Below are 16,175 nucleotides of genomic sequence, written 5' to 3' on the forward strand. Positions count from 1 at the left end.
AACAGCCTGGACAGGAAGCCACCAAAGAGAACTCTTGAAAAGGAGAACTCTTAAAACATGTCATGGGGATGCTCAAGTGTCGCTCTCCACAGCTGATGGGTTCTGGCAGAGATGTGCAAGAGGAAGGACTCAATTCCAGTTAAGGGGCAGGCCACTGAGAATGAGGCCGTGTCCAGTGAGCACAGCTAGCACAAGGAGACTTCTACCCCTTTCCTTTTTTCTTACTTTTACTTATTTTTTACTTCTTTTAGGGGAGGTTACAAGTGGGCGTCGGGGTGGCAAATATGGAAGGCCTGGAAGGGATGGTAATGGAGGTTCATGGTGAGGAACTCCCACAATAAAGGCAGACTATGAAGCCAGTAAGACAAAAGTCATCCATAGCTAGGAAAGGCAAAGGGGAGTTTTAGAGGCTAAGTTAAAGCTTCTTGAAGAAACAAATCAGCCAGGAATAGATAGGTTAAAAAGATCTTCCCAGAACATAAGGCTCAGCGTGTTTGAGAGATTCAAGGAGATTTACTGAGGTGTGAGGACTGTTCCCAGAGGAGGGGCTGGCATCAGCTCTGCTCATATGGCAACTGGGTACTCTGGAGGATTTACCATTGTCAGCTGCATTCTGACAAGTATCTGTTCGCTTTGACTGTTCCTGTTGCTTTGCAACAGGTCTTAAGATGTTACCCAGGCTAGTGTCACTGCCTAGGCTCACGTGACCTCCCTCAGCTACCACAGTAACTAGAACTAAAAGGACATGCCATCATGCCTGCCTAGGCTCTCATTTATTTTAATAGTTATACCCAAATATACTGATTTGGGGGAAGAGAAATTTCACTGTTTAGGCCTAAAATGAATTAAAGGCCATTTTAGAGATTTATAGTCATGTCTATTTTTAAAAATTCACCTTTCTCTCTTTATTCAATAAAACCAATACTCAGAATGTTATTAGAAAATGAAATATAAATTTTAATGAACAAAACCATGCTTTTATCTAATTCAAATTATCTTTCTTTTTTTTTTTTTTTTTTTTTTTTTTTTTTTTTTTTTTGGTTTTTCGAGACAGGGTTTCTCTCTGTAACCCCGGCTGTCCTGGTACTCACTATGTAGACCAGGCTGGCCTCGAACTCGGAAATCCGCCTGCCTCCGCCTCCCAAGTGCTAGGATTAAAGGCGTGCGCCACCACCGCCCGGCTTCAAATTATCTTTCTAAAAGTATTTATTCATTATTATTACTGTGTGTGTATGTATATATGTGTGTATGCACATGTGTATATATGTATGTGTGTACATGTGAGTGTGACTCTGTGTGTGTGTGTGTGATGAGTGCAGGCCAGAGGACAATCTTGTGAAATCTGTTCTTTCCTTCCACCTTTACATAGGTTCCAGGAACTGAACAGTCATGATCATCATGCTTGCTAAGTGAGTATTTTCCCCATTGCTCTCCTTGAGTATTCTTTTAGCGCTGTGGTGGCTTCTACCCAGCACTCCTTCCTCAGAGTCCCACAGTCAACATCCCCTCTCTGTTCAAACCTCTATACATAGTCCATCTCTTTCACCATGACTTCATTTTCCTCTCTATATATTATTACTTTCATTATCATACCTCTCTTCAGGCATATATTTTTACTAGAATGTCATGTTGTAAGCCAGGCATGGTGGCACACAAATTTAAGCCCAGCACTTAGGGGGCAAAAGCGGGAGGATTTCTTTGAGTTTGAGACCAGCCTGGTCTATATAGGAGCTCCAGAACAGCTAAGACTACATAGAGAGACTCTGACTCAAACAAGCAAGCAAACTAACAAAAAAAGAATGTTATTACAGGAGTTCTTCTGGGCAGAGCCTTATTTGTTCATTACTGTAACTAGTGCCAACAGCAAGCACAGGACCTGTTACAAAGTAACAAAGCAGGTCTAGTAACCAAGGTAGCAAACCAAGTAGGTATATACAGTACAATGATATCTAATAACTTTTAAGTATAGCAAATCATCCCGCTTCCAAAGATCTGATGTTCCATTTTCCTCTATTTTTGGTATAGTTTGACTTTTAAAACTCACAAATTTAGGGCTGGAGAGATGGCTCAGTAGTTAAGAACACTGGCTATTTCAAAGGACCTGGGTTAAATCCCTAGCACACATGTGGCAGCTTACAATTGTCTGTAACTCCAGTTCCAGGGGATCTGACAATCTCACACAAATATACATTCAGGCAAAACACTAATGCACATAAAATGAAAATAAACAAATAATTAAAAAAGTATTTTTAAAATATATTCAAGAATTCATGGTATGACAAGTTTTTGAAAATTTACTAAATTATTATCTCACCCTAACTTGCTAAGGAAGACTAAATTCACTTTTTAATATTTGGCCCTTAGATAGGCAGGATAATTGTTTCTCCAATGAGGTCTGGTACTTTCCATTCCCAGAATTCCTGGCCCCAGCACAGTCCTCCAAGCAGACACATCAGCATCCCAGAATGCCTGGTCCCACACAGTCCTCCACACAGACACATCCGCATCCCAGAATGCCTGGTCCCGCACAGTCCTCCACACAGACACATCAGCATCCCAGAATGCCTGGTCCCACACAGTCCTCCACACAGACACATCGGCATCCCAGAATGCCTGGTCCCGCACAGTCCTCCAAGCAGACACATCGGCATCCCAGAATGCCTGGTCCCGCACAGTCCTCCACACAGACACATCAGCAACCCAGAATGCCTGGTCCCGCATAGTCCTCCATGCAGACCAGCATCTTCCCTCTTTTCTTTCTTCTGTCTCTTTCTGACGCTGGCCAGACCAAGTATACTCTTCGTGTGAACTGTGGGCTTCCTTGCTCTTTCTCTAAAAGCCCCACTTCTTGCCATTTGGCTGCCTGCTACCATGAGGCTGACCTCTGTGCCAGCTTAACTTAAGCACATGCTTTGTTTCCTTTCTGTTTTCCCTGAACAGCTGCTGAGATTACGGCTTGCCTAGGACAGAGTGGTTTTCTCTTAAACTCTAATACTATTGTCCTTAAGCTTAAAAACAAAAACAAAAACAAGTAGCCTTAACTTCTGGTGCTGTACCTTCTAACTAGGAGTTTCTCTCTGCACAGCTCCCATAAGTGATCCTCTGATAATGTTTATCTGAATATTTAAACAACTGTTTAACTATTTGTTTACTTAGTATATGTACATGTTTCGCACATGTGCAACAGCATGTGTGTGGAGGTCAGGGGACAAGTTGGAGATTGCCAATCTCTCTTAAAACTCAGATTGTGCTTGGTGGCAAGTGACTTTACCCATTAGCCATTCTGCCTACCCCAAGAATTTTAGCTATACATTTTACAAATATCAGTCACAACATTATGAGGCACTATAGAATGATGTGTTTTGGAACTTAATAGACTCTAATATAAAATATCTCATGGTCTTTGTTAGGGAGAAGAGAATAATATATCAGTGTACAGAAAGGAATTAGACAGGGACTTTAAAAACCAGGCTAGTGTGAACCTCAGAGATCACCCTGCCCCTGCCTCCTGAGACACCTGATGAACCTTCTGCCATGTTTTGAAAGTAAGCAGCACACAGGCTATTGCTGTTACATAGAACTTACATAAAACTGTGGCAAAGCCAGAGTTTATGTTTCTCCAGCTCCAAGCCTACGCTTTCCCACACTCCAATTGCTCTTCACTGGAGCAGTCTTGCTTTCAAGTTCCCAGGGGATAGTTGGCAAGGTCTAGAGACTTTTGGTTGGTGTAGGAAGGTGCTGCTGGTATAACAGTGACAGGCCAGTGCTGTGACTGTATACTCTACAGTGCACTGGACAGTGATCCTTGCCAGCATATAAGCAGTGTTCAAGCGCAAGGTCTACATTACAAGGTCTTCAGACAAGTTATCGTCATATAGCCTTTAAAGATATTAACATGGACACACTAATAGTACATCAGGACCAGTCCTGAACACACCACCTGGAAGGAAAATCAGTTGTGATCAGTGTTAAATAGTATGTTAAAATCTGAATCTTGTCGTTATTATACAGTACAAACGATTTCCAGATATTAAGCCTAAGCCTTACTATCTTTAAATTTATCCTGTTAGCCATTTAGAACATACTAAAAATAAGCCGCTCAGCCACGAAATACCTGAGTGCTCTGCCCTCTGCTCCCTGCCTCACTGATGCAGTGCTCTGAGGTGTACCTTGACAGCTGTATTCTCAGCTACCTGCTCCTTATTTCCTCAGGATGGGCCAATGAGAGCTGGGGAGATGGCTCAGTGGGCATAGTGCTCATAAGAATGAAGATATGAATTTCAACCTCCAGAACCCACATAAAAACTAAGTATGGCAGTGTACATGTGCAATTCTGGTGTTCTTGCTGCAAGATGGAGGATCTGGGGAAGCTCAAGGACCAGCTTGCCCAGCATATACGGCAGTAAGTAACAAAAATATCCAGTCATCTCTGACCTCTACACATGTGCCTATGCCCACACTCACATATACAAGCATGGGCATACACACATGCACATCATGCTCACAAAACTTTACAAGATGAGCTCCTGGGGCCTCATCTTGAGAACTCAAAATCTTCCCTACCCTTAATGCTTTAATTACTTAACTTTGAAGACCACATACAAATCTACGTTTGTCTCTTATTTTTTTCTCCCCCCCCCATATGTGTGTGTGTATGTTTGCATAGAATTTAATAGTAGAGGTACTTTGCATAGAATTTAATAGTAGAGGTACTTTCCTTGGGTTGGTCAGAATATTTTTTCATTTTACCTTTATTTATCACTTTACATTCCACTTACTGCCCCTCCTCTTGGTCACCCTCTCCAACAATCCTTCCTCCCCTCTCCCTTCCCCTTGTCTTCTAAGAGGGTGGAGGCTTCCTAGATATCCACCTCCCTCTTCCTGGCACATCAAGTTCTGTGGGGCTAGGTACATCCTCTCCCACTGAGGCCAGACAAGGCAGCGAAGCTAGAAGAACATATCCCAGACAGGGGATAGTTTCCCCCAACCCCTTCCCCCCAGCTTCAGTTGTTCAGGACCCATATACCCACACGAAGGCCAAGCTGCACATCTGCTACATGTGTGGAAAAGCCTAGGTCCAGCCCATGCTCTTTGGTTGGCAGTTCAGTCTCTGGGACCTCACAAGGGTCCAGGTTAGTTGACACTGTTGGTCTTCCTAAGGAGTTCCTATCCCCTAAGGGGCCCGAAATCCTTCCCCCAACTCTTCTGTAAGACTCCCCAAGCTCATGCATGGATCTCACCTTTTAAAGTTTTGTGAGTATGATGTGTATGTGTGTATGTACTCACTTATATGTAGATATTAGTCATAAAATACAGGATTCCCATGCTACACTCCACAAACCCAAAGAAGCTAAACAAGAAGGAAGGCCCAAGTGAGGATGCTTGAATCTCACTCAGAAGGGGGAATAAAATAGTCATAGGAGCCAGAGGGAGGGAGGGACCTGGGTGGGAGAAGGGATTGGGAGGAGAATGGGGAAGATTCTGGATCAGGGGTGGGGAGGGACAAGGAGAGGGCCAGGTAGCCATGAAAATGAATGGAAATCTGCAACTGAGTTGGGGGTATCTAGAGGATGTGACAGAGAGTTGCGATAGGGGAAGTGCTCAAGAATCAACGAGGGTGACCTTAGCTGAGACTCACAGCAGTAGGGATATAGAACTTGAAGAGGCCACCTCCTATAGCCAGATAGGAACCCCAGGGGAGTGACAGGGACACCAACCCACCCACAAAACTTTCAACCCTAAAATTATCTTATCTACAAGAAATGCAGACATGGGCAATGGAGCAGAGACTGAGGGAATGGCCAACCAATAACTGGACCAACATGAGATCTATTCTATGAGCAAGTACCAATCCCTGACATTATTAATGATATTCTATTGTGCTTGCAGACAGGAGTCTAGCATGGCTGTGCTGAGAGGCTCCACCTAACAGCTGACTCAGGTGGATGCAGAGACCCACAGCCAAATAGTAGTCTCCTATTTCTATATATAAATCAAAATCTTACTTCTCCATTGCCTGCTATATCTAAAAGGACAAATTCTCCAAGTCAACTCCCTTGCCTTCCTTTTGCAAGCTTTCTCTCTAAGTCAGGCCGTTTTAGTGGAGATCACATCCTGTGTTGCAGATGCAAACAACAAAGACACAGAAAAGCACAGAAAACAAACAAAACAACAGTCATCCTTTATGACTGTTCACCTTAGCCCTCTCTTTCATTCTACCTCAACTTTCCTGCAAGTCTAGGGCACAAGCCAGTCGTAGATGCTTGCCTAGCATGCACAAAGCTCTGGGCTCAGTCGCCAGCACCATAGAAACCAGATGTAGTCTGTAATTCTAGCTGGAAGTAGGGGGCTAAGAAGTCCCAGGGCCTCAACTACATAGCAACTTCTAGGCCAGCCTGGGATTCAGTGCATCCTGTCTCAGGTCCAACACAGTAGTCAAGAGCGCCAAAAGTTTGAATTCTGGATGCCATAAAAGTTGATGCATCTTTCAGTGATTGCCTCTTCTCTATACAGTGATTGATTTGTTTCTCTTGAAATAAGAGTCCCTTCACAGTGCCAGGCAGTCTTAAACTTGTAGTCCTCCCACCTCAATCTCTCAAGTTGCTTAGAGTTGCAGGTATTACAAAATGAATTTAATAGCAGCGCCTATCTTATGAGATGCTGGAGGGGCTAAATAAGGTAACATACTAGGAAGTGTCTGGTATAAATTTAAATATTAGTAATTAATTTTTGTATTGATAGCAACAGTATTGTCAAGTTATCCTTTGATAATGCAACTGGGAGAAATTAAGAAAACTTAAAAAACACAGAGACAGGCAGGTCCTTGGAGTTTGTTGGCTACCAAGCCAACATGGATGTATGAGTTCCAGGTTCAATGAGGGACCTTATTTCAAAAGATGGGAAGTGATTGAGGAAGACAATCAATGTTAACCCCTGGTCTTGACATGCACCTGCGTATACCTGCACACAAGAATGCCTCTCCCTCCCTCCCCCGCTCCACCCCACACAAGCAAACAACGAAAAACACATAGTGAGTTTAAGAACTCTAGGACAGCATGGGCTAAAGACTGCCTCAAAAACAAAACCCCACAAAATTGATTGTATTTGAGGCCATAAAAGTATATTATAGTTGATCTGAACATCAGCTGGGATCCTCATGCCATGCAGTATCCTAACTGCTTTGATTGTTGTGGTAGCAGCACAGGTAGGAAAGGCATGGCAGAAGGAACATAGCACCTTTGTTCCTTGGCCTTCCCTCCTGCAGTGTGTGGTTATCAGCAGCTCCCTGGTGCTGCTGCCACCTCCTTCCCTGCTATCAGAACCAGTTTCTAAGCTTTCCTTGTGACCCCAGTGGGGACAGCCATTGTAGGACTGGGCTGACTGCTGATATACCCAGCCTCAAGGACCAGGTAATCACTAGGTTGACCGTTCTCAGGAGTGATCTCCATGAACTCATCCTCTGAGCCTGTAAGCCCCAATAAACTGTTCCTTCTCTAAGGAAGGCTGAGACATGGTCAGGCTCCCTCATCACAGCAGGAGAAAGTAACTATGAGGATGGATAAATGGGTAACAACAACAATCTATTATTCCCTTCCCAACTGAGATAACAACAATGTATTATTCCCTTCCCAAGTGAGATAACAATATATTATTCCCTTCCCAAATGAATAATAACAATGTATTATTCCTTTCCTAAATGAGTAATAACAACAATGTATTGTTCCCTTCTCAAACAAAGACTGAAGAGTAGCCACAAAGCCTGGGCTTACCTTGTTCTTTTCATCTTGAATAATCTCTAGCAGCTGGTTTATATGCCCATCTTCAATGCATCTTTGGCCTGCTAGCTGAAAGAGGCCAAAATCTTCTTCTTTAAAATCATGCTCTTCTAGGATTTGCTGTAAACAAACAATCAAAAATTCATTCAGATGTAAATGCAAATTTAATATAAATGAAATCCTGATTTTATCTCTCTAGGAAAAACTGAAATCTTAAATTGTAGAGAAAATGCACATGATACACAGATGAAAATTAGAATTATCCTAATAAATATTTTAGTGATTGGCTTTATTCATTTGGCTTTTGAGACTGTTCAGGCTGACCTGGAAATTTCAGATCCTCTTGCCCCAGTTTCTCACTGTGGGTTATAAGCATGAATCAGTATGGCTCAACGAATAATCTTGACTCTACTACACCAGAGGAACTTATGAAAACAATAGGAGATTTAAAATTAAAGGCTACTGGGAATAGAGAAATGGCTTAATAGATAAGAGCAGATACTGTCCTTGCAGAGGACCTGAGTTCAATTCCCAGCACCCAGGTTAGGTGGCTCATAAACCACCTATAATTCCAGTTCCAGGTGGTCCTAAACCTCTGGCTTCCATATATGGCACTTATACTCATGTATGCCCGCCCCCCACCAACACACACACAGATATATACATGATTTAATATGCTTTTAAATACAAAATTATTGAGATTTACTTTTATATGTATAAATGTTTGCCTATATGTATGCATGTGCCTGGTGCCCATGGAGGCCAGACCAAGACCTGGGTTTATTTCCCTGGGTTTTGGGAAATAAACCTAGGTCCTCTGCAAAAACAAGTGCTCTTAACCACTGAGCCATCTCTCAAGCCCCTCATGCCCCTTTTGTGTGCCAGGGTCTCTCTCCATAGCCCAAACTGTCCTGGAAATCATCATGTAAACCAGGCTAGCCTCAGATCACAGAGACCTCTCTGCCTTTGCCTCCCAAATACTAGGATTAAAAGCAACAATGTATTGTTCCCTTCTCAAACAAAGACTGAAGAGTAGCCACAAAGCCTGGGCTTACCTTGTTCTTTTCATCTTGAATAATCTCTAGCAGCTGGTTTATATGCCCACTACCACCACCATCATCTAGTCTACTTTCCTGATTATTTAATATTTACAAGTCAAAACAAAAAAGCAGGAATTAATAAGATAAATAATGAGTGATCACAAAGTAAAGGTACTTCCCATATATTTAAAGGTGTTTTCGGAAAAGTACTTACACATCTTTTTATTATGCACTGAAGTTCCTCCACAGCCATTCCTAATTACTTTTCCTAGTTTTGATGCTGAAATGAACTAATACAAAAAACAGTTAATTGTGTGATACCATGTAAATTATGTTTCATAAATTGTTTCATTTTGAATTATTAGACAAGACAACAAACACAATGTAAAGTTTTATAAGTTAACTGCTATTACTGAACGTTAGTGTTAATGCTATTGAAGCATTTTTAAAGCCCCTAGTGTAATGCCTTAAAAAGCATAATTTTGAAAGAATGAGGAATAAAAAAAGAAAAAGAGCCCTAGAAAGAACTACTAAAAGAGCCTTTTTTAAAAGGAGAAAGTAATCCTTCATGGAAAACAAAAATCCAAAATATGGATCTGGAATGAAAACTCTAATCATTAGGGAATTTTTAAAATGTCCCATTGGCAAAAACTGGAATCCAACACAATTAAGTCACCCAAAGAAGATTCTGATGCCGCCCACCCCATTCTCCACAGGATCTCCCTCCTCACAAACAATCGTCAGTGAGATCACTAAGTATCATGAAAATGAGGCCAGCAGTGATGGTCCTTGCCCCGCAGGCGCGAACAGGAAAATCACACCCTACCGCGTCTGGCTAAGCCGACGGGAGGCCATTTCTCCCTCTCCCTGCTCCTGCAGGGCAGGGCGTCCAGGTTCCAACACCTCCAGGGGCCTAGCAGGCGAGCCGCGTGCGGCGCAGGTTTTGTTGGGCGAGCCCGATCCACCCCGACCCAGCACGTCTACCTACCCGCCGGACCACGCGCCTGCCTCTTACCCTTCCTCCTCCTTCCCCTCCACTTTGGGAAACGCAGGCCGCACTCGTGGCCCCGCCCCCCGCAGCTCGCACCGCCCTCCATGACCCCGCCCCCAGCCGGGTTCGGGCGACGCGTGTGGAGGTAGGATCTCGCGGCCACTGCGTCGTCCCGACCCTTGCTTCTGACGGCATTTCCCATGGCCGACTCTGCTGTCCCTTACTCTCTGGGACCAAGTGCCCGGGCTTCCCGCACTTACCGAGACGCTACCGGTACGAACAAGAGCCCCTTCCCAGGTTGGGACCGAGACCTTGGTCTGAGGACTACGCACGCGCGGGGCTCTTTTTGAGGCTGCGCGGAGAGAGAGCTCTGGTGGAGGAGGCCCTGAGCCTCCCACCGCAGGCTGCCCTAGTGCCGCAGGGGAAGAATCCCGCACTCTTACACGGGGGTTTTAGGAACTCCCCCTACATGGGCTGTTCTGGGGACCCCAGGGAACAAGTGGCCAAGGCAGGTGGTGTTCAGTTGCCTTGAACCTTGGACTGCTTTGGTGTCTGTTCTCTGAGATCTCAGACTCCTCTCTTTAGGCAAGCGAACATTTGGGAGACTGAGCAATGTTTATTCTAAAGGAATCCAGTTTAGAAGGTTTTTAAAAAGCACTGATTAAAGCACATACGGTATTTAAGAAAGGGTAGTCCTCGAAGAGACCGTAGGCATGAAAATTTGAAATGTAATTAATTTACAGAAACAATGGTATTTGCTACCGGTTTAAACACACACACCCCACCCGGTGTCTGATTGTTTGTTTGTTTGTTTGTTTTTTAACACATCGGAGTTGGAAATGAGATGTGTGAGAGAAAAGAAAACGATGCCTACAGTGTGATATTTGGGGAAGACTCTGCTACATCAAATGCATTGGCGCTTGACTGTTCTCTCCTCAATTGTAGGTACTAAACAGACCAGTGCCCTGAAACGAGATGCATCTAAAAGGTATAATCACGTGGAAAAATGCATTTCACATTCCTTTTATCTCAATTCAATCTGATTTTTTTTTTCCTTTGGTTTTGATGTTCTGTTTTCTGGTCTTGGGATCTGGGAATTGAACTTAGGACTTTGTACAAGCTAGCGGAAGCACTCTGTCTACCAAGATATATGCTCCTAGCCCAAACACTTTAAAAGCAGTAGTTATCTTTCTTGAGAAAATACTTAAGAGAAGACTCGGGAAGCACTGTCAATTCTCACATAAGACTGCTCTGTCCTCCAGCTTTAAGAAAGCCAACCTGGAGGCTCAGGCTGCTGGACACTACTGTGAACATCTGTACAACCATTCCTTTCCTTTCTCTTCAAGTAGACACTTCCTGTTGTATGTGCCTGGCTCACTGAAACAGGTTCTTTCTTTATCACTTCAAGGGACTGTTTGTCTTCTTTGTAACATTAAGTAGGGACTTAAAAACAAAAACAAAAAACAAAAAAAACAAAAGCATCCTTTACTGTTTAGAGCTCTCAAAAAGTCATAGTCTCTCACGTCACAAAAAAAGATTCTAGGCAGGCAGTGGTGGCACATGCTTTTAATCCCAGCACTTGGGAGGCAGAGGCAGGGGGATTTCTGAGTTCAAGGCCAGCCTGGTCTATAGAGTGAGTTCCAGGACAGCCAGGGCTACACAGAGAAACCTTGTCTCAAAAATCAAAAAAAAAAAAAAAATATTGTAGAGCCACCAAGCATTCTTAAGGTTCCCTGTTCTCCAGTGACTTTAGTGTGCGTCAGTTGATGTAAAACTGCCAGAACAACTTTATTGACTGCTGTCATTTGTGACAGAAGGAACAACATTGAGACAGACAACATAGTAAGGAGCTGTAAATATTTGTCAGTTAGGAGGAGAATGGTTAAACAGTCAGTGTGCTCGATAATTGGAGCCAGCAAATTGTATGTAAATCTTAGTACATGACATCACCTTTATTGATGGGCTCAAAAAAATAATGTATTATGAAGTTTTTCATATTTAACATAAAGACCTGTAATGTGGGGCTGGTGAGATGGCTCAGCAGTTAAGAGCTCTGACTGTTTTTCCAGAGGTCCTGAGTTCAATTCCCAGCAACCACATAGTGGCACACAGCCATCTGTAATGGGATCTGATGCCCTCTTCTGATGTCTCTGAAGGGAGGGAAAGTGTACTCACATAAAATAAATAAATAAATCTTTGGGGGAAAAAAAAGATCTGTAATGTAATCTTTTTATTTCTTTGATACAAAAGTGGAGTTAGTGGTTATAGCTCAGTAGTGGAGTGCTTGCTTGGCGTGCATGAGGCCCAGGCTTCTATCCTTGGTATCTTAAAATAACAATAAAATGATCTTGATGAAATGATGGGATAAAAATAGGTGTTTGGAATTGTTGGTGACAGGCGGTGGTGGCGCACACCTTTAATCCCAGCACTTGGGAGGCAGAGGCAGGCGCATTTCTGAGTATGAGGCCAGTGTGGTCTACAGAGTGAGTTCCAGGACAGCCAGGGACCACACAGAGAAACCCTGTCTCAAAAAAAAAAAAAAAAAAAAAAAAAACAAAAACAAAAAACAAAAAAACCAGAAAAACAGAAAAAAAGAATTGTTGGTGAAACTGTACCAGAGTCCCAAGTTATGAGGGGTTGGAGGGGACACATTACTCTAGAGAAGAACTAGAATCAAAAGTCCCTGAGGATTCCTACCTTCACATGAGCATTCCAGATATGAGAGAGAAGGATAAGACCCGGTGACCAACAGAGGTAGTTCTGGTAGGTCCCAACCCAGAAGAAGAGCACAGCACTGTATCTCGAGCGTGACAGTAATTCTCCCCTCTGTGCTTCTGTCCTATCCTGATTGACTTGGCCTTTCGTGGGACCTGGGCATGGAGCTTGTTCTTGCTGTACAGCAGGGTGAGGCTGTTTACTGAGATAGCCTTCATTTTGCATTCCATGTGTATGGGCCACAAAGCACTGACAGGACCCCATGGAGGCTATGGCAAGGCTTCCTCAACTGCATACCACACATCAGTATAAGTATTTAGTAGGACTTTATAATAAAGATGAGTAAATGCTGTTTTCTTTTCATACGTAACTGTTCTGTTGAGCTGAGCTACCACAACTAGACTCTTGACAAATTTTTGAGTGAAATAAAAATAGAAATCATCTCTTTACCCTTTAATCTATTCACTTCCATGGCAGAAAAAAAACCTTTTTTTTTTTTTTTGCTATGTATGGCAAAACAGGGGAAAAAAAATACATATATACATACTGGGGGGTTTTTTTGGGGTTTTTGTTTTGTTTTGTTTTTGTCTTTTGAGACAGGGTTTCTCTGTATAGCCCTGGCTGTCCTGGAACTCACTCTGTAGACCAGGCTGGCCTCAAACTCAGAAATCCGCCTACCTCTGCCTCCCAAGCGCTAGGATTAAAGGCGTGCGCCACCACCACCCGGCTATATGTACTCTTTTAAAATGTAAGTTCTTACTGTGTAGTTCACACTTGCCTTGAACTCTGAATCTTCCCACCACCTTCTCTCACGTGTGTGACTGGAGCATGTACCTCCATGTCCTGCCCAGCCCTCCTCCTCCACTGGCGTCTAGGAGTGCTTCCTTGTGCTCTGAGCATAGAAGTCGTTGTCTCGGCCAGCTCCCGTGCACACTGGGATGCTCAGTCAGCTTACTTTCTGGAAGGTATTGGATCAGAAGCAGCCCAGTTAAAAACTCATTTATTGGCAAAATAGTGAGTTGGGTTAGTGGTGGCTTTAAAGCACAGGGTGATGGAGGTAGTAGGTTAACTTTCTCATTAAAGTTTCAGGCAAGCAGAACTGGAAGCTGCTGTGCACAGGAAGGTGGAGTTTGAAAGGAAAGCTGTACGAATTGTAGAGCAGCTCTTAGACGAGAACATCACAGAAGAATTCCTGAAGGAGTGTGTACGTATTAAATTGTCAAATTACCAGATTTAAAATCTAACATCTGTATTTAAAGATTCACTTGTGTGTATGAGTATTGTACTTGCTGATTTTGTTTGTTAACTTGACAAACAAAGAAAACAGAGCAAGTAAGTCAAACAAACAGGAAAAAGCCTCTGCTGAGGAAGTGCCTCCATGAGATCCAGCTGTAAGGCATTTTCTCAATCAGTGATCAAGGGGGAGGGCCCATCCCATGATGAGTGGAGCCTTGCCTAGGCTATAGTCCTGGGTTCTACAAAAAAGCAGGCTGAGCAAGCCATGGGCAGCAAGCCAGTAAGCAGCACTCCTCCATGGCCTCTGCATCAGCTCCTTCCTCCAGGGTCCTGCTTGAGTTCCTGCCCTGACTTCCTTCAGTGATGAGCAACAATGTGGAAGTACAAGCAGAGTAACCCATTTTCTTCCCAGTTTGCTGTTTGGTCATGGCGTGTCCTCATAGCGTTGGTAACTCTGACTAAGAAGCGTCGACAAGTTGATGCTGTAGTGGTGTGTTTGCTATAACAGACATGTTTGGGGAGGATTGTGGAAGGACTTTGGAACTTTGGGCTAGAAAAGCTCAGTAGACGTTGTATGGGAGCTTGGAAGATAAGAATGTTGAGAACAGTGCAGAAGATGGAGGCCTGGCTTGGGAAGTTTTAAGGCTCTGGCCGTTTGTTATTTTGGATTAAGATTCTGTGATTCTGCTTAGCTGGGGCTAAAGAACCAGCTGCAATTAACAAAAAACCAGAACTACTAAATCGAAGCCTTTGCTTTGTTGGGATACTTGATGCTGCTCAGCTGGAGGTGAGAATTAGCAGTGATTGAGAAGAGACTGACATTGAGATAAATCATCTGGGAAGTGTTTCCTGAGAGCACAGACAAGCTGTGTTCCATAGGTGACAGTGGTTATACCTTGTACTGGCAGCCAGACTTGGTAATGTGTAAGAGTCACCCAGGTGGACTGGTTTTGAAGGCATGAAGGGATTGTGGAGAGCAGCTGAGGCTTGGTACTGTGAGAAGCCAGGAGAGGCCATTGGTGAAGGTGCAGCCCAAGACTAAAGGGATCATGCAAAGAAGTTGAGGATTGGCACCAGGAAGAGAGCCACGAGGGTGAAAGTGCATCTCAGTTGCAGCAGAAGACCCCAGTATTTCGGGGATGTCAGTACCATGGGACAGCATAGGACAGCACCATGGTACAGCAGCAGCAGTGGAGTAGAGCCAGCCAAGCTTTGTATGCTACAGAGGGCAGAGCTGGTGGAATGGCCCAAACCCTTTAGAGGAGCACAGAAGATTGTGAGTGGATCCCAGACACTGGATAGTTGGAGTTTGATTTGTATTTGATTTGTGATTGTGCCCTGATTTTCCTTTTTAGAGTAAGAAAGTATTTTAGTGGATGGAGCCACAGTATTTCACTGGAGACTTTGAATTTTAAAAGGCTTTGGATTTTTAGAGAGATTGGTATTTTTAAAGGGACTGTAATTTTATTGTGTTTGAGTTTGTAAAGACTGTGGGACTGTGTTTTTAATGTTATATCTTGGGGATGGGTAAGGAAGGAAGGACTATGGCTTAATAGTGATGTGTTTGTGTGTCAAGTTGACAAGGGGTCAGTTGTGCTGGCTAGTTTTATGTGTTACCTTGGCACAAACTAGAATCATCAGAGAGGAAGGAGCCTCAGTTGAGGAAAAAATTCCATGAGATTCAGCTGTAAGGCATTTTCCCAATTAGTGATCAACAGGGGAGGCCTCAGCCCATGATGGGTGGAGCCATCCCTGTGCTGTGGTTCTGGTTCTACAAGAAAGCAGGCTGAGCAAGCCAGTAAGCAGCATTCCTCCATGATCTCTGTATCAGCTCCTGCCTCTTGGTTCCTGCTCGGCTTGAGTTCCTGTCCTGATTTCATTTGGTGATGCACAGCAATGTGGAAGTGCAGGCAGACTAAACCTTGTTCTATTTGGTCATGGTGTTTCATAGCACTAGAAACCCTAACTAAAACAAGTGTCTTGTATGTATATTCACTAGGATCGTTCAGTGCCCAGAGTCCAGAAGTGGCCGTTAGATCCCTTGGAACTGACGTAGCTGGTTGTGATCTGCCCAACAGGAGTGCCAGGAACCAAACTCACGACCTCTGCATGCTCTTAGCTACTGAGCTGTCTCTCCAGCTCCATCTTTTTAATGTGTGAATTCATGGCACATGTGAATGCATACCTGTGGAGTCCAAAAGAGGCCATCCTTTCTTCAGGAGCTATAGTTACCAGCAGTTGGGAGCAGCCTGACATGGGTGATTGGGAACTAAACTCTGGGTCTCTCGCAGAGCAATGAGCATTCCTAAACACTGATCCATCTCTCCAGCCCCCAAATCTAATGTGTTTTAAGTCTATGCAAAATAAAACTTCTTTGCACTATTGAAATCTTTGGGTTTTTTTTTTTTTTTTTTTTTT

At 43.6% G+C, this 16,175-nt stretch overlaps 2 protein-coding genes across 7 annotated transcripts in view; one reads left to right on the forward strand and one right to left on the reverse strand.

Annotated features, from left to right (window-relative positions):
- Glmn (glomulin, FKBP associated protein) overlaps positions 1-10,183 on the reverse strand; it is a 40,687-nt gene extending 30,504 nt beyond the window's left edge. Inside the window, exons 1-3 of one of the 5 annotated variants that reach the window (XM_031337202.1) lie at positions 10,067-10,183; positions 9,030-9,105; positions 7,770-7,895 (exon numbers count right to left, since the gene is read on the reverse strand). In XM_031337202.1, the coding sequence (XP_031193062.1) occupies positions 7,770-7,895; positions 9,030-9,068 (165 nt within the window). In that variant the 5' untranslated portion in view covers positions 9,069-9,105; positions 10,067-10,183. Of the gene's footprint in view, positions 1-7,769; positions 7,896-9,029; positions 9,106-9,641; positions 9,948-10,066 lie in introns of those variants that run through there. The other 4 variants (XM_031337201.1, XM_031337199.1, XM_031337200.1 and 1 more) reach the window with 4 other exon arrangements.
- Positions 9,844-16,175, forward strand: part of Rpap2 (RNA polymerase II associated protein 2) — a 73,554-nt gene continuing 67,222 nt past the window's right edge. For both annotated transcript variants that reach the window (XM_031337204.1, XM_031337205.1), the window contains exons 1-3: positions 9,844-10,079; positions 10,752-10,794; positions 13,605-13,725. In XM_031337204.1, coding sequence (XP_031193064.1) covers positions 10,007-10,079; positions 10,752-10,794; positions 13,605-13,725 — 237 coding nt within the window. In that variant the 5' untranslated portion in view covers positions 9,844-10,006. The remainder of the gene's footprint in view (positions 10,080-10,751; positions 10,795-13,604; positions 13,726-16,175) is intronic.

Source organism: Mastomys coucha, unplaced genomic scaffold, assembly GCF_008632895.1.
Source record: "Mastomys coucha isolate ucsf_1 unplaced genomic scaffold, UCSF_Mcou_1 pScaffold22, whole genome shotgun sequence".
Classification (NCBI taxonomy): Eukaryota; Metazoa; Chordata; class Mammalia; order Rodentia; family Muridae; genus Mastomys; species Mastomys coucha.